We start from the raw sequence: 19,013 nt of genomic DNA, 5'->3' as shown, positions 1-19,013 counted from the left end.
TAAAATTCACAGGTTCTTTATTTAGTCCATATAATACACCATTTTTAAGAGTTTTTCTTCTTTTAAAATTAGATAAAAGAGCATATTAAATGGCAAGTGTATGAAGTTTCTCTTCATAAACAAGGTCAAAACGAAAAGTTCTGAATTACAAAATGTTAAAAAATATGTAGGTACTTAACATTTCACTAAAGCATAAAGTTACAGATATTCTCTAAAGAAAAATAATTGTGCCACTTACCTATTTTTGCTGTTTCTATGAACTTTTTTTTTTTTTAATTCTGTACATAGGACATTTTGTACAAAATATGAAGTCTACATTTTTACTACTCATGACCATAAAACAAAGATACAACGTATGTACAATATTAAAAGGAAGCCACACTAAAGCCGCACTAAAAAGACACTCGGAATCGTGACATGTCTGATGCACAGATACCTTTTGGAAAGAGTGAAGATTCGAAACGCAGAACTTTATGAAGAAAAACAGTCACCAGTTTATTTTCAATGCCGTACTTTTGAAATCAGTTTGGTACAGAATAAACAGTGTATCTATGTAATAATATGTAAGCTGAACAGTTAGCACAGGGAATCTGAGTTCTAACTAGGAAAACTTTAAGAGGCCAAAATATTAAATAATACTCTCGTCAAAGAAAATCAGTTTCTCTCAAAACCTTTTTTTTTTTTTCTCTTCCCTTTTTGGTGAATGTTTGTCTTCAATAAAGAGCAGAAGGAAAACCTAGGACAAAAAGATGTTCTTAAATGCTGAGCTTTCCACGTCACCCAAACACCGAGGTTTTACTTTTTCCCTCGGGCAAGAGGAGAGGCTTCCCAGAGACCTCTCGGGGACACTCTGAGAACATCCTCCGTCAGCTAAGGACGGAAGTTCAAACAATGGTTTATCGAGATACGCAAGACACTGCTTTTATACAGTGAAAAGCACCCTTTTTCCCTCAAAAGGAGAAGGCATCTGAACTTTTTTTTAAATGGTAAATTTCATAATGGCAAAGTGGAGGGATACTTGTCAAGTTTCTCAGGAAGTTTCCTCCTCTCGCTTTCGGCTGGGGCAGCCTTCCAATTGACTACCTGCTCTGAACACAAGGGGTCCGCTCCCTCCAAGTGACAGGACCCAGGGAGATACACGCCGTCGGGTGGGGGGTTAACTGAGACCCACGGGCAGGAGGCTCCGAGCTGCACAGGGAACAACACCTGCTCCGCTCCTCACAGGGTCTGAATGGGTCCCCCCAAGACCTTGAGTGAGAGACATCCTGACGGAAGCCTTTGAAGCATCAAGACATTTAACATCAAGTTATAGCATCTTACGCCAGAGACACAGGAAACTAGAATCACTGGTTGAGGGCGGCGGTATGCATCTCAAATAGCTTTCGAGCAGGATACGTCAGTCAAAATACTGGCCACCAGGAGAGATGTAAAGAACAGAGCCTTAAGTTTAAAGATTTTTCTCCTCATGCTGTCCCATTGAAAACAAAGAGCTTAATACATGCAAGGAAGTCTGAAATATTTAGCAGCATTGAAGACCAGTGAAGACTCAGACGCTGGATTTTCCTTATGAGGCATCGACTAAGGTGTCCTCTTTGCAACGGAGACTCCTCGGTGGCCATCGCTGCTGCCGCCGCCGCCTCTGTGAAGCCCTGGGGACTGCACCATGGGGAGCGGGAGGGGAGGGGGGCACTTTCCCACAGCACTGATTCTGTGACTTCTGCCCAAAGGCCGCTGTGGCCTGTCTCGGGCTGAGAGCTGGCCTCACTCAAAATGATTCCCTTCTGACTTTCTACAAAAAGTAGAATTCTCAGAGAATTTATCAATTAAAGAGCCTCATTCAAGGGTAACAACGTGTTAAGTAGAGAAAAATCATTCTTCAAAGTAAGACATTGAACGCACCACTTTAAAGTTCCAATTCCAGGCAAGAGAAAGCTTTTTTTTTTTTTTTTAAACAAATTTCTCCTATGAGCTCACTCCCGGGACCCTGGTGCTGGACCCCAGACCTGGAAATATGGCTTTAGTGACACGCAGAAGCAGCAGGACGCGGTACGCACAGCACTGGCTGGAGTAGAGTGATACTTCGGGAAGATACAGCGGGGAGAAGGGTCACGTCACTTTCCCAGTGAGCTGTGTTAAGATTGACAGCATAGAACCACCTCGGTGGGATTAAAAACAAAAACAGACCGGAAAAAAAACCCCAAAAAAAACCCAACCACCCAGAAAGAAACTGCTGGCGTAGCAGTCTGAAGGGCTGTACAGTCTTAAAAAATATATGATACTCTCTTATAGTGTTCCTTTGATTTGAAAACCATTGATATTCTCCTAAGACCCACCTAACCTAAATGATGGCAAATCCCATTTGGGGAGAACATGAAGGTGCCTGGGGTGCTTTCCTTAGCTCATTTTGGGAAACCATCTTATGTGGGACCGTGCAGGGACCCCGAATTGGGGGAGGGTGCACGCACAGCCCTGGGCGGTCACCATTGTTTGAACTCCTAGTCTCAGCTGAGGCGGAAGGACGCGATTGCCTACAGACGGGGTTGGAGGAAGCTTGGATTGAGTGTGACTGACTGGTATGGCACACGGAGCGTGTCTTCTCTATGGGCAGGCACGGGGGCTAGCGCCCGTCCTGGGGCGCCGGCTCCTCGGCGCGGCCGTGGGCCTCCAGGGCGCTCTTGGCGTGCAGGTCCTGGGGAAGGTCGGACTTGCGGCGCACCAGGGGCCGCTCCTTCTTCGGGTCCTTCTGTGCCTGCAATGGAAACGCACGGCGTTGGCGACAGACCCGGCGACCTGGAGGTGTGCTCGCCCTGCTCTGAGCCGGCGCAGCCCACACTCCAGGGCCCCCCTGAGGACTCCGGACGCCCAGAAAACGGGGTGGCCCTCACCCCCTCAGTGACTGAGGGGCACGCCTCGTCTATTAAGAGAGAACCGAGGGACAGTGTGCATGGTGTTGGCATCGAGGTCTTCTAAAAGGTACAGTTTTGTCCAGGGTATTGGATACCTCTGTTTTGTAAATTCATCAGCTTTAGTACATCTCATAAATGGCAAAATCTTCCTAGTTCATAAAATGTCACCGAAACCATTTTACGGTTGTGTCCCTTACAGAGGCATTTCAGGAAGTCGAAATTTCCCTTGGAGGTAGATAAAAAGAAAGAATGAAAAGCACATTTAAACTGGACTCAAAGCCAGCAACAGGTCTAAAACTTCTATTAAATTTGAAAAAAGATACTTAAAATAAGAGGTAGTGAGTAGGTCATGTAAGGGAAAAAACCTTCTAGAACTTAGAAAGACTATACATTTAATCATCTACATAAAATTTCCTAACATTAAGGGTATGATGTAAGATTCCCCTCTCCATTCCACTTTCTTCCTAAACTTAGGACATTTTGGTCTTATTAAGGGAAAAAAAGAAGGAAAAAAATTAAATGAACCCCTGTTTGCATGGGAATTTATAGAGAATTTTGTCTGCAGAGAAAGGGTGGTCTGAAATATGGGGAGTTCATGAATAATAGTTAAATTATTCAGTTTTGAAGTAGGGCCATTGCGTCAATACCCGTATGTCTGAAACGAAACAAGACGCCATCAAAGTCGCCTCAACACACCGTTACGTTCCAGGACGCAGCCGGTTTGTGAGGAACTCTGACAAGATCCACAACTTCCTCTCTGTTTAAGTGTCTCCAGCAACGGGGAGGCAGCACTTGAACAGCAGTACTGTTTGTGGTGATGAGCAAGCACCTGCCAGAAAACACTCGTGCCAAGTCAATCACTTGATAGCCAATAGCACACATCTCTGACCACTCCCGAGTGGCCAGCGTGCCAGGACCGCTGGCATGATACGCAAAGTATACTTCTCTGTGCTTTAATAAAAATATTCAGGGACTTGCAGAAACCATATATGAAAAGTGCCGTTTTGCAGAGCCGCTATTTCTCACGGTTCTTGGCAAGTTTACCTGTGAAGACCGTAATAATGTCAAGGTTTGGAAAGAGTTTTGTGTCATATCATTTTAGGACTGTTTCTAGAAATGTTATTTGGATATTAAGGTTCATTTATGGCAAAGGCAGGAATTCTGATTTTCTCTCCCGGAAACTGGTGTAAGATAGCTTCAGGGGCTGCCGATCAGGGTCACAGCCCTTGTAAAAGCGCTCTCATCAGTGAAGCCTAGTTTGCCTTCGACCCGGGAGAAACTCAGAGGGAAATTCTACCCTGAATTTTATGTCCATTCCATGCTGAGTTGTAAAACAAAGCAAAGCGAGGCAAAACAAAAGCCTTTCAGATACTTAAAATATTTAATAACTGCCGCCGACAGGCATTCCAAAGAGAAGAAACATTTTCATAGAAAAAGGCAGTAGTAAGAACCTGGGAGCTGGAAACCAACAAACGCAAACTGAGAAGGCAAACGTGACCGGGGAAGCTTCTGGAAGGAGAGAGAGAGAGAGAGAGAGAGAGAGAGAGAGAGAGGGACCTGCTGAGTCTTCCTGTGTAGCCATTTAAAACCAGGGTGTAAAGCAGAGAGCAGCTACACAAGCTACAAAGGTTAAAAAACAAACAAACAAAAAATCAGAAACATGGGAGGCAGGAGAGAGATGTCATGCAGATGGTCACCCTGGACGAGCGGCCCTGGTGGAGGGGTGTGCCGGCGAGCATGCTGTTGATGGCGGGGCAGACGAGACAGACGGGAGTGCTGCCCCGGACACCTCCCCGGAGACATGAGCCGGGAAGGTGCGGTCTCTGTCCGCTGTCCCCGGAGACGTGAGCCGGGAAGGTGCGGTCTCTGTCTGCAGCGGGGCAGCGGCTCTGAAAGGAAAAGCAGCTCTGAAAGCGGCTATTCGGGAAGTGGGGGGCAACATCGGGGTGGGTGCATGGAAAGAGTGCACGCTTCCACTACTTAATTCAGGACAGAACTCATCAGAGTCTCCTAAGGGACCAGATTCCTTTGTCTTCACCATCACAAGCTGGAATGACAGGGGAAAAAAAGGGAAAATACTTCATGTACACAGCATTGCCAGTTCTTTTCCTAAATATAAAAAAAAGCCTTATAAATACATTTCTATGTACTGGAGTAAGGAATACCTTCACTTCCCACCTTCCGTCTTTCTACACCTTCCTTAACTGCATGCTCGACACTGCTTTCCTCCCGACCGACTGTTAAAAATGAGAATTGCAAAACATTTTAAACGTCTCTGATATATGAATGTCATTCACATGAACTTCACTGGTTCTTTTTGGAGGTTCTACATAGGGTTACACAATTTTCTTGGAAGAAATACAAGCCACAGTTCTGACAGGTCAATACATAACTGAATTTCTCCCCAGAACCCCAACCCAGTACGTTGCACGGCCACTGGGGTCTCCTCCGCTGGAGAAGATTCTCCTGCGTGCACCTCACGTCAGCGGTGAGCCCACGTTCAAATTACTTCGAAGAAATGTCGAGTTATTTTGGAAAAATAAACCTAGCTGAAAATAAACTAAAAGGGGCAGTGACAATGTTCACATTACTAAATATAAAAACTGAAAAGCCTGGTTTTCAGCATAACCTCTTAAGTCAGTTTGGTCTCCAAATGAGGAATATAGATTTCCCCTGCATCTCAGCATCTTCTCTTTGCTTGAACGACAGTGTGTTTGAGGATTTCAGGACTATGGCTCCAAATACTTTCAAACTGACAAGAGCCTGTCATATCAAATATTATAGCTAAGAGACTGCACTATAAACTGCTTCATCTAGGTAGGTTGCTGTTTGCGGGGGGTGGGGGTGGGGGAGTTCAACTGATCCATAGAAATCCATAATAAGTCTTGAAATTGGGTGGTGTTAGTCTTCCAAAGTTTATTCAGAGTTATCTTAGCTATTCTAGGTCCTTTGCATTTCTGTATATGTTTTAGAATTAGCTGGTCAATGTCTTAAAAAAGAGAAGGGTGACTGTTGGGATTCTGACTGGGTTCTGTTAATTTGGGAGAGAACTGATACCTTAATAGCACAGAGGCTTCCAACACAGGAACAAGATCCATAGACACTTAAAGGTAGCATGAGGGGCGGGGAGGGGAGATTTTGTAGGAACGTCAATTACACAGAAAGCTCAGTCTTATAATCTAATTTCAAGAGTTTCATGAAAATAAACTGGCAAACCAAGAGCTCTCCGAGAGACGCCCTGTCTACACCCGGTGACTCAGGACTAAGGACTGGATGAGCAAAGAGGCTGCTTCTTTCTCCACCGTGGAGGGAGGGGAAGGAGACGTGCCCTCCACATGCCCTCCAGGGGCCGCTGGAAGATCAACCAGCTGGGAAGGAGCAGCCACCAAGGAAATACGAGAGCTGACTTTCAAAGGTAGTCTTTCTCAAGGCAAGAATGCTGTTTTTTCTAAATCCCCTACAGAGTCGGCCCTGAGTCAGAAATATACCCAAAGATCGACAATTATGTAATATGTTCATTACACTTTGGGAGGAGTCTATCCTTTTCCTGGGTTTAATTATCACGTCAAATGACGTCCCCAAAAGAAAACCCCTCCAGCCCTAAAATATTTAACGTATCAGGACTGGCTTGTAAGCTGTCGTTTTCCCTTTCTGTGTTTTTGGGCCTGAGTAAGCCAAAGACTACCGTGAGGCTAGACTGAAGACCACCCACGGGCAGGCTCGCTGCCAAGAGGGACCCTGACACGCACGTCCTCTGCCCGCCTGCAGTAATGATGCCAGCGCTCACGTTTCTAGCCCACCTGAGGCTGTAAAACTGAAACGGCAATCCAAGAAATGACTTCAAATTCCTTTCCAAGTTAAAAACAAAACAAAACAAGCCTTAGTAAGAAAATTAACACCCCCATAAGACTGAGAAAAAAGATAAAGGTTTTCATTGTTTTTCATTCAGGCTACTCATTGCTAAGAATATTGTGAGGAAAATGATGGAATCCAAACTGGATTAAGTAAAAAATGCATCACTGATGTTTTCCCACGGTAGTTTCAGTGTTTGCATCCACCTGCCTTTCCCTGAACCTGAGGTCAAGGGCTGGCCGGGCGGGAGGAGGCATGAGGGGGTCCGGCAGCCCTGAGAAGAGGGGGTCTGGGCCCGTGCTGCCCGGTGGGAACACAGTGCCGGCCACACACACAATTCCAGACTGTCTAGCAGCCGCGCTGAAAAGGCGGGAAGCAACGAGTGAAAATTACTGGAGTAACATTTTTTATTTAACCCAGTATATCCAAAATATTATCATTTTAACACCTGGTCAGTAACAGAAAACTATGAATGAGAGCTTCCTAGGTTCTCTTCTGTACATTAAGCCTGGGAGTCCCCCGGGTGTGTTTTGGGATGCAGATGGCCAAAGGGGGCCATGCAGTCTGGATGGTCCAGAGCGTGTGCCCGTGGTGATGTCCAATCCTGTCTGATCAGGCGGGGGACACAATTTACTTGAATGAAAAACAGTTAAAAAAGAAAAAAACCAACAACCCTGAGCTCAGGATGACCCTCTCCTCTTGAAACCATCTGCATTCAGAGTGCAGCTCAATTTTAGCCTCTCTAGCTTGTTTTTACATTTCAGGATTGTAGTGCTGGGAGTCTTTAGGAATTCTTATGCAGCTCAAAGGGGATTCACGTTTCAGAGTCAGATAGGGCCATGTCCCCAGACTTGGGGAGCGCTTATCAGCTGCCTGGACTGAGAACGGGAGGCACCGTCAGAGACACGGGGCAGGCAGCGGATCCGCCTGCCACCCTCTGCAAAGCCTAAATCGCGTCTGCTCCCAATTTAGCGATAGGAGCCTTTCTCTGGACCCGTGGTGATCTGAATATGCATCTCTGCCAAGTGGAAACAAGACCATGTGACTGTGGGTACTGCCTGAGGGGCCCGAGAGCCCTGGCGTGAGCAGGACCCTGCTGTTGACAGTAGAGCTCTGCCAGCGTCCTGGGACCCCCGGGGGCTGGCAGGAACTCTGCGGAGAAGTTAAAGGGGCCGGCCCTGGGCCAGAGCAGGAGCCAGAGGTGGGCAGAGGGCGCACACGGGGCAGACGTGACCGCACACCTTTCGAGTTCTCACTCTAGCTGTGAGCTGACTTGCAGGTAAGAGCTGGGATTATTACTCTTAAGAGTAAACGTAGAAAACACATTTCAGGCACGTATTAACCCTTAAAAACTGCTTCTACTAACTTGATCTAAGATGTACAGATGGGAGGTCTCCCGTAAGATGGCCAACTCGTGAGTTTCCACGTCAGCTTACACGGGAGGCGCTGCACCCCACCACGTGGCTAAAATCGCACACACGTCTTATAAGCAAGTCTCTACGGGGCACGGCCAGCTGAGCTCTGCGCGCTTTTACCTGGCGAGCCTCTTCGTTCACTGTCTTTCTCAGCATCTGCACATCTTCAAATAAAGGCCCATCTGTCTCCATTGCCACCGGGATGCTGATGGTGCTCGCTTGACTATACACTGCGTACTGCAATGCAAAGCGCGGAGTCACTCTCGGCCAGCGCTCGGGGGGGTGGCTCCAGGGCTCCTCCTCAAGATGCTGCCCGCCCCCGGGGCCCCTCCTGAAGGAAGCCTGTGTGCGGGACGAGCCAAGCCTGGCCTACACCTGCCCGGCTGCGGGTGGGGACAGCAGAGCGGCTGCCTCACTTCCAGGCTCTCCCAGCCCTGGGCCGCAGGACACCCACCCTGGAGCCTTGGCCTCCTGATGCCCTGGGCCTGCTCGTGGGGACCGCTTCCCACAGAAGCCTTTGCCTCCAGCCCCCACCTCTGCCCGCACCCTGCAGGCCTCATTGTGCCTTCCCCGCGTCCACGTCACCCTCACTCACGTCCCTGTTTGCTCCGTGTTCTCCAGACTCACCCCAACCCCAGCACGAATCACACCCACCCTTTGATGCACAGCCTCTCTGTTCACCTCCCGGACGATGTTGTCTCGATCAGTCCCGCAGCTCACACCTCACCCTGCCAACTGGGGCCGGCCCTGCAGGGGGCCTGATGCGCCCACAAGCCAGTGGGGTCCCGTCGGGGGACCCGGGGGGACACCGCTCTCCCCAGGCTCCAGGCCAAGTCAGGCTCTGGTGTGAAGTAAGGTGAAGTGAAGTCCGCTCAGTCGTGTCCAACTCTTTGCGATCCCATGGACTGCAGCCTACCAGGCTCCTCCGTCCATGAGATTCCCCAGGCAAGAACACTGGAGTGGGGTGCCATTTCCTTCTCCAGGGGAATCTTCCTGAACCAGGGATCGAACCCGGGTCTCCCGCATTGCAGGCGGACGCTTTAACCTTTGAGCCACCAGGGAAGCTCTGGTGTGAGCAGGACGGTTTCTGACTTTGCTTCTGAGAGTGTGACTGGGCGGGGTGGGGGATGAGCTTGCTTCACAGGCGGCAGAGAGCCCTGACTGTCCTTAGTGCTCAGCGTCCACTCGTGTGTCTGTCACGAGCTGGGTGCTACTCCAAGTACAAGCTATAACGTGAGTGCTAGAAGCCCCTGACTGAAGGACTGCTGCGGTCCTTACGCTAACCCACCGAGGCTCCGGGCCGGTGCGGGGGTTGGGGTCCCGAGATGCAGCTCCGCCCTCCCTGCCCTGCACCATGTCCCTCCGCCTGGGCTGGGGGCCTGGGCCCCCCGCCCATATGCCTCCCTCCCACCAGCCAAGCGCACCCGGGGGAACCGCTCAGTTCTCGGGGGGCCCTTCTCCTCCTGACCCCTCAGGCCTGGGCCTTGGCCCTCTGACGGGACGCTGAGCACCAGGCTGTGGGTGACCTTGTGGCCATGTGCCGACCACCATCAGCCCTGAAGCCGCCCCCTCCTGGGCCTGGGGCGCCGGCCAGCCCCGCTCCTCTCTCCTCCGCCACAGCGTGGACGACACAACTGTCCCCCCTCATGGCCCCCGAGGGTCTCGCAGACTCCTGCCTTCAGCCCCTCGCAGGAGCCACATCCTCGAGCCCGATTCTCCCACTGTGGCAGGTGCGCAGGCCCTTCAGCGCCCCCACCCGCCCTGGCCAGCAGCAGCGTCTCCACAGGTGCCCCAGAGCACCCCAATAGCTTTCTGAACACAGGTGAGCCGGGACGACGCCTGCACAAACCCACGGGTCCTGCTCCCTCTCCAGCTTCGGCCCTGACTCAGACCATGCCCAGCCCCTGCCCTGCGACGACACTCCATCCACGAGGAGCCTGGTCTCCCTAGAGGCCCCACTCTGTCCTGACCCCCGGCTGCTGCAGCACCCCCAGCTTAGCTGAGACGCATTGGCTCCATCTGCAGGCAGCCCAGTGCTCTTGGAGGGCTAAGTCCTGGTGGCGTGGGGACACCCGGCTGTGGCCACCCTATCCCCAGCCTTCCTTTACGTGTCCCTCTCTAAAGGCAGGACCAGACTCTCACCAGCATCACCCCCAGTGTTTGTATCGTATGACAGTGTGGGTTCTCTCTGCTCCCACCTGGCTCCCCTCCTTGACACCCAGGCCCTGTCTCATTCTCATCTGCGTATCCTGGGACATGCAGTTGGCACCATCGGCTGAGAGAGGAGGGGGCCTGCTTGGCACAAGGAGCTGGGGGCCTCACGCAACTTGTCCCAGCAGGACTCGGGCTGGGCGAGGCAGATAGGGCAGTGCCCAGGAGGTGGTGCGTGGGGTTTGAACCAGTATTTCAGCTTTCGGCCATGCCAAGAGAAAATCAGTGTCCAGGCAGAACAACCGGTGAGTGGCTGTGCCAAGAGCAGCGGCGGTGGGGGGCGGGGGGGTGGAGTGCAGGGGAGGGCGGGACTCTGAGCCCCTGGGGGGCTCGGGGCAAAGAGAAGTTCGAACAAGGATGCTAGGCGATGTCTGCAGGAAGTCGGTGTCACTGGCAGGCTGGGGCGGGGAGGGGGGTGGGCAGAGGAGTCTCACCAGGAATAAAAACCTTCCCCCACCCGCCAAGGCTGATGTTCTCAACAGGTGGGAGAGGGAAGGCACATGCCCAGAGGCTCGTCTCCCACAGGAGAGGCAGGCAGCCAGGCTCTGTGCCCCGGGCCTACTATGCATCGTCCTTTCGCTGCTAACAGACAGAACACGGAGCCACAGCCGCGTCTGAAAATCAGAGGCGCACCTGGTCTGCATGTCACGAGATCCCCGCAGAAAGGAGATGAGCGTTAAACCGTTGTATGGCTTCTTTTGGTGGACTGGGAAAAACACATTCACGTTAGAAACCTTCCGTATTTCACGACTTTACTAGACTGAATCACGTCTGACCGTTAAAAGCACCCCAACGCAAGCTGCCACAACTGCTAAGACAAACAACCCGAATCCTAAAGGACCACCGCTTTCCGAATCCAGCGGCCTACATGGGGATCTGCGGTCACGTCTCAGGACTGATGAGACCTGGCTTGGGCAAATCCAAGGCTCAGCACCAGGCAGACTGCTAGAGTCCCCCCTGCGAACAGAGGGAGGGCTGGGGGCCACCTTAAATGAGGAAGCTGGTGAGCTACTTCTCAGACGGCAGGCTCGAGATGGCGCATGAGGCTGCAACCACCCAGCTATCTACTTTCGTTACAGAGACAGAAAGCAAACTCTATTACCCACAAAATTATTTACCATTTTTGGTTGTTATAAATGGAAAGCAGTGATTAGAATTTAGAAAAGATTTTCTCTCTCTCTCGAGAATGAACAGCGAGCACCAAGGCCCTGATTTCCAGCTCTGAGACACTAGCCCATGAAGTATTTTCCATTTCAGACAGCGAGCGGTGGACTGCAGCGTGCGGATGGGACGGGCCGGGGTGGAGGCAGAGGTGGTTCTCAGGCACAGATGAGGGATGGGGCGGTGCCCGGCCCAGGGCTCCGCAGCACAAACGAGGCAGACCCCAGCAGAGGCCGCCCCGTGGACGCTGCTACTTGAGACGCCATGAGACAGAGCGGCCGAAGGAGGGAAAATGCGATGGATGAACATTCAGGAAAGGTTCAAAAACAGGGGAATGAGGATAACACATATATATACGTTAGTGGGATCTCCCATGGGGTTTATTCCTGTTTTCCAGGTAAAACAAATAAAATCAGACCCTCTGATTTGTACACATTTTCACGTGTTTTCCAAGGGTGTGTGATGGGGGCCCTGATGACCTTGACTGGGACCCCCCGACCCCATCTGACCTCTGCATGGGAGCCATCAGAACAGAGCAAGGCAGCTGGGTGCCCCGTCAGGCCCAGCCCGTCCACCCACACGCCCCAGACGCAGGGCTTTAGGACAAACGTCAGCCATATTTTAACCTCATGTTCAGCATAGATTCTGTTCTTGAAAGTATACGCCCATAGCCACCCGCCTCAATAACGACCACACTGTTTCACAGTAATCTTAAAACAGCACTTCTGCATAAGAGCGTGGCATATAGACAGGGAATAACAAATCAGCATGTTGTTACGAACGTGAAGGACATACTTTCAACTTTGAGTCACGTGTCACTTTTTATTCAATGCCACAGAGATTGAGAACCCACAGAACACCTGAGATCACAATGCCTCGTGCACACTTCTCACCAAAGGCAACAAGTAGGCTGCGTGTCATCTGGTTCACCTCACAGAACTTTTTAGGACTTTAGGGGGCAGCTGGAGCAGTTATCCTCAGAAAATAAGAATCTTTTCTTTTCTGGGGAGCTGACCACAGCCCTGAGAATTCAGGGGCGGCAGAGACTCACAGAAAGGCCCTTCAGGGACGGTCAGATGGGCCCTCAGCGCCAGGAAGGATGCCTGCCGGGACCTGCTCCAATCCCCCAACCAGAGGACATGACCCCTGCGGCCCCAGCTCCGGCCCCCAACCCCGGCCGTCTGGGGGGGTGTCAGCTGGCTCCCCTCTACAGGGGACACTGCTTCAGTGCCGGCGCCCCCAGAAGACACGCCCGCTGGGCCCAGCGGCCAGGGTGCACCGGGGCGGGAGAAAAGGATTAGTTGCTAAGATGATAGAAGTCAGTCAACTGCTCTGAGAAAGGCTCAAGCCTGGAAGAAGCCTCATTTTAGGACACAGGTCGCTGACTTCACACTTCACCTATTTCAAATCCAGTTTTTATTTTTTTCCCCTTTAGAATTAATTTGATATTAAAAAGAAAGGAAAGGACTGTTTCAACTACAGCATCTATAACACTTGAGAGACAAAAGCAAACTATAATCTGGGCCCAGAACAGAGGCTGTATCCTGGCTTTTCTTTTTACCACAGTATATTCGAAAGGTTTGCATTTTATTTAAAAAGCGTAAAAATAATAATAATAATAATAATCGGTAAAAACGCCAATCCTGTGGTAAAAACTTGGTGGGGCAAAATAAGTACTTATACGAAGGTTGGAAAGCATTTTTATTGCGGACAGTTTCGTACACAATGTTAGTGAAGTGGAGCTGTCTCCCCTCCCACGATGAAGCCACACTCCTCTCTCACAAAAATACTCAAGTCACACCCTAGACGTTTTCACGTCACTCTCTTTTTTAGTACCTGGGGGTTTGCTTTGGCTAGGTTTTCTATTTTAACCCACGCTTCTTCTCGTTCTTTCATTTTTAGCTTCTCTCTGAAAAATAGTAAAATGTCGTTGGCGTTAGAGAAACAAATCAAATTCAAGAAAGTGTTAAGGGGGGGGCATGGCCAGCAACACAACACCTCATTTCCTCTTTGTCACTGTCTGGTCTTATTTCACGTATGTCACAGTGGTGACCACGAGGTACGCAATGGGGAAAAAAAGAAACAAAGCTGGGCTTAGAGGAAAAAGAGCTAAAATTACAAACACACCAAAACTTTAACACGTCTAAGAATTTCGGCTCTTAGGAGCGTCTGCACCAGCACCTCCTCGCCGCCTTCCTTCCCTGGCTTTGTCGCGTTGTCACAGGACGCTCACGGCTTTGATGGACGTCTCTACACCCGTGAAGAGTGAGCCCGCACCCCAGCGTGGAGAAGCCAGGTGAGGACGTGCTTACAGAGGCCCAGCACACAGGTCTGCACCCACGAGGCGCAGCACCTTCAGGAAATCACTCATTACGGGACCAACTCTTTAAATCTAGAAAACGTACGGCCTGGTGGGTCAGGTCCCTTTTAGGGGTGCGATGTCCCATGGACAATGATGCACCATCAGACAAGCCCCAGGGGTCACGCACTTCAGCCCTGGACACTGCGCCGGCCTGAGGCAGGAGGGGCAGGCAGCCTGCGGGGCGAGGACACCACGGCCAGCTCCCTGCGCCCTCCTGCTGCCGCTCCCTCTGTCGCCGCCTCTCACACACTCGTTGATGTTTTGCTATCGTGCTCTTTCCGCACTGCCCAGAGCAGAAACTCCAGAAGGGCAAGGGCTGTGTTTGTTTTATTCACAGCAGGGCCTGGCATACAGGTAAACACACACTGAGGAAGGAAAACGGCACTCTGTGATTCTGTTAACGGCTGGAGCAGGCTGTTACCAGCACAGCCCGGGGACGGAGTCACTGAGCGTGTCCCTGGACAGGGGTGGGCTCTGACGTCCTCACGGCACGAGAGCAGGGCCCTGGTTTCGTGAGGGGCTCAGGCCCCAGACTCTAGGGAGAATGCCCGAACTCATGGAGACCAACAAGTCAGAACAATAAAGCGATGCTGGGTGCAGTTCTGGCTCTTTTACACAAAACTTACAGGATAGAATCTAAATTCCTGCCTGATGACCATGAAAAATCACTACACATTCCTGTTTTTAAGTGTCCCTGAGAAATGCAAAGATTCTAAAAGTTAAATTCTTGATGATTACATGTACTTTTTGCAAAGATGACTGAACTGGTAGAATAAGGGAGAGAATAGCTAAGGTCTCTTTTTTTGTGGCGGGCGGGGGGTGGGGGTGCGGGCTGTGAGGCTTGTGGGATCTTACTTCCCCAACCAGGGATTGAACCCGGGCCCTCGGGAATGAAAGCGTTGAGTCCTAGCCACCAGGGAGGTGCCAGAGAATAGCTAACTTAGAAAATACGTTTTCATCACAAAGATTTAATTTGCTTTCTAGTACAAAAGGGCAGATGTTGCTTTGAAGTGAAGAATAACTTTTTAGGACAAACCAATGGCAGAGGTTTATTCAGGATCAAGGGGAAAAAAAAATCCTTGAAAGAGTAACTTTTGAAACGAGCAACTTACTTCAGTTTCTCTGCCTTAAACTGCTGGGTGCAGTCATCAAACAGCTTTTGGTTCATCTCCATGAAGAGCTTCAGTGCGTTGTATATCAAGCCATGTATTGTCCTGTAACGAGAGCTTCGTGTTGAAACTCAGGATGCTTCATCTTTTTCATTTTTTTGGATCCATCCCCCTCCCCGCCCCCACCACACACTACTTCCTCTCCCAACCTGTCAGCGTATTTCAATGGTCCCACAAGTCTCCTAAGCTTTAGAGTTAAAAGCCTGTGACTTTTTGACTCCTTGCTGGTTTTCTCAGAGGCAACCCTGCTTCACCACGCCTCTCATCTCAGTGCCTGGGCCTTCCGGCTCACCGACCCTGCTAGCGGCTGCCAAAAGCCGCATCATTACTTGGAGGTCAAATAGAAAACGCTGAACCTCGAACAGGTACAGTTGAGGCAAGCTTAATCACACAGAGAAGAATGGAAATGTTTTACTTCCTGTAGGCGTCAGCTTCCTTTCAATCTTACTCACCGAGGACAAAAAACTAATGCTGACACTGCCAAAGCACAGCTTAGGAGAGTGTTAAATGAAACTACTACCGATCAGCTTAATCCAGCTCAGCTCTCAGGCGCTGACACCCAGGAGAGGGAGGACCCAGCTGTCCCCCTCCCGACAGGGCCTCGGGAGGACTCCGGTCTCACCTGTCATCAGCTGCAGCCACGTGAGGGACTCCCCCCGACCCCCGTGATTCGGGCAGAGGACTGCCCCTCAGAGCCAGGTCAACCCACAGAATTGGGAGCAACAAGCAAAAACTCGACACGCAAGTCTTAACTAGTATTTAATTCACTATAATAAAACCAGATCCTGTTTAGAAAACATCTAACAGGACGTGTCTGTCTTTGCAGGGGGCAGGGACCTAAGCCATCACAGCGCTCTGAACCACATGCAGGAGCTGGGGCTTAGCGCGAGGGCTTGGTTAGTACCTGCGGAGCTCAACAGAAGATGAACGTCACGCAGGAAAGGTTGCTGAAAGCGACGCGTGAACACGGACCGCTAGGCCACTCTTTCCACTGCCACGGCTGCGGTCTCTCCTACTCTGGCTGTTGGCGCCGCTGCCAGACCTGAGGCTGAGGGGCTGCTGCAGAAGCGCATGAGTGCAGAGAGGCACCAGGAGCTTTACACTGACGCACGCTCACTCTGTCCTAACCAACCCCGTGGCAGGGTGGCAGGCGCCACAAGGCAACGTACTGCATGTGGCCTGACAATATCTTGATCGATCGGTCACCACTCAACAGTGGGTGCCAACATTTCCTCCTTTTCTTGGCTGAGCCAAATGGCTTGTGGGGCTTTAGTTCCTGGACTCGGGGGACCCTTGGCGTGACAGTGAGGAGTCCTAACCACTGGGCCGCCAGGCAAGTCCTAGGGCCAGCATCTTTTCTGCTTTTCAGGTGAGGAGGCTGTGGCTGAGACAGACCCAGTGGGCAGCAGAGCAAGTCTGTGAGCTAGAACAGCAGGAGGGGTGAGGGCAGACCCCGCGGACACAGTGGCCCACCAGCTCCCAGGGGCGTGCCGGGCCGCGTCCCACCCTGCCATCCCCCCCACAAACAAGAGGGCGGGACTGGATATCAGAGCTCTGTCCCTCCTGCTTTAAACTCGGATTCACTGATTATAACACAGAAAGGGCAGACGATGGACGAAGCGGAAGCCTGACTCCTTATTTATGAGCACAACGAGGGCACCAGGGCAGCCCAGAGGGTGGTGTGGTTTGAGGTCGTAGCAGATGACGGCTGCGACTGTCAGCCTGCTCACCTGTGCCAAGTGAGAGGACGGGGCAGAGCAGCAGGGGCACCAGGCATCAGAGACTCCGAGGTGGCGTTTGGGTCACTCGCCCCTTCTCTCTGGCTGCTTGGGCAGCGGGCACAGAGGGGCTCACTAGGGCGAGGGTCAGCAGGGCTCCGGGGGGCCCCACGGGAGGGGTGGCCTCTGTTCCAGCGGGAATGAGCCCCGAGGCTGTGATGACCTTTAACTCCTATGGAGGGAGCTTCAGAGGAGGCCTGGAAGATGCACCTCCTGACACCGCCCGGGGGCAAGGTGGGGCTGGGCAGGGAGGCACTGTGTCCTCCTACGCGGGCCCAACTCGGGCACAGGATGTCAATGAAAGGGCGAGATACAGCCCACGCTTCTGGCTTGGTCACAGCCCACAGAGAAATCAGCATCTAATTTTTTTAACTGATACCGAGACTTGGATTCAATAGTAACTGGTTTCAAGTATCAGCAAAATACTGTACACAAAATTTAAAAATGGCCAGCACAGGACTTGCTTGGTGGTCCTGTGGTTAAGAATCCGCCAGCCGATGCAGGGCACGTGAGGTACGTGCGCTCCCTGGTCTGGGAAGACCCTTCATGCGGTGGAGCCACCAAGCCCGTGCGTCATGACTCCTGAGCCTGCGCATCTAGAACCCGTGCTCCGCAACAAGAGAAGACGCTGCGGCGAGAAGCCGGCGCACCCCATCTAGGGAGGAGCCCCCGCTCGCCCCAACTAGAGAAAAGCCTGCACGCAGCAACAAAGATCCAGTGCGGTCAAATAAATAAAGGCTACTTGAATTTAAAAAAAAAAACCCCAAAATCAGGTTAATTAGAAAGGGGTGAAAGAAGGGTGGGTGGCGGGCGCTCACTTGTTCCAGTGGGTCTTGGAGTTGCGGTACAGGGATGGGAACATGATGGGCAGGATCTTGGCTGCGTTGTCGCTGATCAGGCTCATGATGTACTCGTTGTTCCAGTAGTACAGCGCCCGCTCGGCCACCTGCAGGCAGAAGGGCGCAGCACTCAGCGGCGGCACGCACACAGAAGGGGAACGCATGCCACTGGACAGGAAAAAGCGAGAGGGCTCTAGACTGTAACCCTGAGGCGCCTTCAGCAAAGAGGCGGATGACTCCCTGTGCCTCAGATCAGTCACTCAGTCTTGCATGGGTTGGATTAGCGCTTCTGCTGGACACGGGCCGGGTGCTCAGGCCACAAGTTGCGTGAGCTCGCCCTCAACCATCAGCTGCCCAGCACTCTCTCTGGGCGTCTCCCCCTGGGGAGGGCATCTGCCCCTGGGGAGGGCGTCTGCCCTGGGGAGGCACCGTCTGGCCCTGAAGATCCCACGGGGAGGCCTGCAGGCAGAAGCCGTCGCCGTCGGGGAGCTCGCACTCTGTGGGGTGAACCCACGACGCCGAGTGGTCTGACGTGTCAGTGCTACATCGTGTGGTAAACGGCAGCAGCGGAGGCAGGGGGAGCCGGTGTGCGTGCGGAAATGTGGCTTCTGCTCAAAACCGGTGGTGGCGGGGCCTGTCCCTGCTGAGGGCTGGCGGGAGGGGGCGGGAGACAGCCACGGGGGTGCCGGCTGGGGACAGCGGGGTGGGGGACGCCAGCTCTGAGCCTGCCGGCAGGGCCGAGCGGCCACGCGCCCTCTCCGGCTGGACCGCGACGCCCTGGAGACCGTGAGGTTCTGCTCCTTCGGTGCCTACGTTTCTACCTTGTTCACGAAGACTCCACCATAAATACCGTCTCGATACAAAACGATGGTGCCCAGTGTGTTAAAAGGAGGCGGACAGACTGGAAGAGCCACCGGGATGACCTCTGACGGGGGCTGGGAGGGCGTTAGGGCGAATCGGGAAGGGCGTGGTGTGGCTGCGGCCCCCACGCAGGGACGTGGAAGGGACGGAAATGAGAACCACGCCTGTTTCCTAAAACTCAAGTGTCAGAGGCGGATCGCTTATGGAGGGAGGGAGTGGACGCCAAACAGCTGCACATTCTCCGTAAATACCGAGCACTCAGCTGTGGACGGTAAGGCTGTGTGTGTCTGGCAGCTCAGGGAACGCAGAGACGGAGGCGGCTTACAGAGAAGCTGCCCTTAATCACTCTTACTGAGAAGCGTGTCTTCAGTGGCAGGGCGGGGACAAGGCACTGGATAGACCCGAAGCCTCAATGTGTTACAGCTGAGGCCAAAGCCCGATGTCACCTTCAGATTACCC

At 52.1% G+C, this 19,013-nt stretch overlaps 1 protein-coding gene across 17 annotated transcripts in view; it reads right to left on the bottom strand.

Annotated features, from left to right (window-relative positions):
• The window catches only part of PPP2R5C (protein phosphatase 2 regulatory subunit B'gamma), a 139,577-nt gene continuing 120,564 nt past the window's right edge, over window positions 1-19,013 (bottom strand). For 7 of the 17 annotated variants that reach the window (XM_060401935.1, XM_060401938.1, XM_060401936.1 and 4 more), the window contains 5 exons: window positions 17,673-17,800; window positions 15,020-15,121; window positions 13,382-13,454; window positions 8,294-8,410; window positions 4,269-4,953 (listed from right to left, as the gene is read on the bottom strand). In XM_060401935.1, the coding sequence (XP_060257918.1) occupies window positions 4,600-4,953; window positions 8,294-8,410; window positions 13,382-13,454; window positions 15,020-15,121; window positions 17,673-17,800 (774 nt within the window). In that variant the 3' untranslated portion in view covers window positions 4,269-4,599. Of the gene's footprint in view, window positions 2,750-4,268; window positions 4,954-5,071; window positions 5,144-7,150; window positions 7,367-8,293; window positions 8,411-11,045; window positions 11,091-13,229; window positions 13,455-15,019; window positions 15,122-17,672; window positions 17,801-19,013 lie in introns of those variants that run through there. The other 10 variants (XM_027957408.3, XM_012099048.5, XM_027957412.3 and 7 more) reach the window with 8 other exon arrangements.

Source organism: Ovis aries, chromosome 18, assembly GCF_016772045.2.
Source record: "Ovis aries strain OAR_USU_Benz2616 breed Rambouillet chromosome 18, ARS-UI_Ramb_v3.0, whole genome shotgun sequence".
Lineage (NCBI taxonomy): Eukaryota > Metazoa > Chordata > Mammalia > Artiodactyla > Bovidae > Ovis > Ovis aries.
The sequence above is the reverse complement of the archived record's forward strand: the minus strand, read 5'-3'. Positions and strand labels throughout refer to the sequence as shown.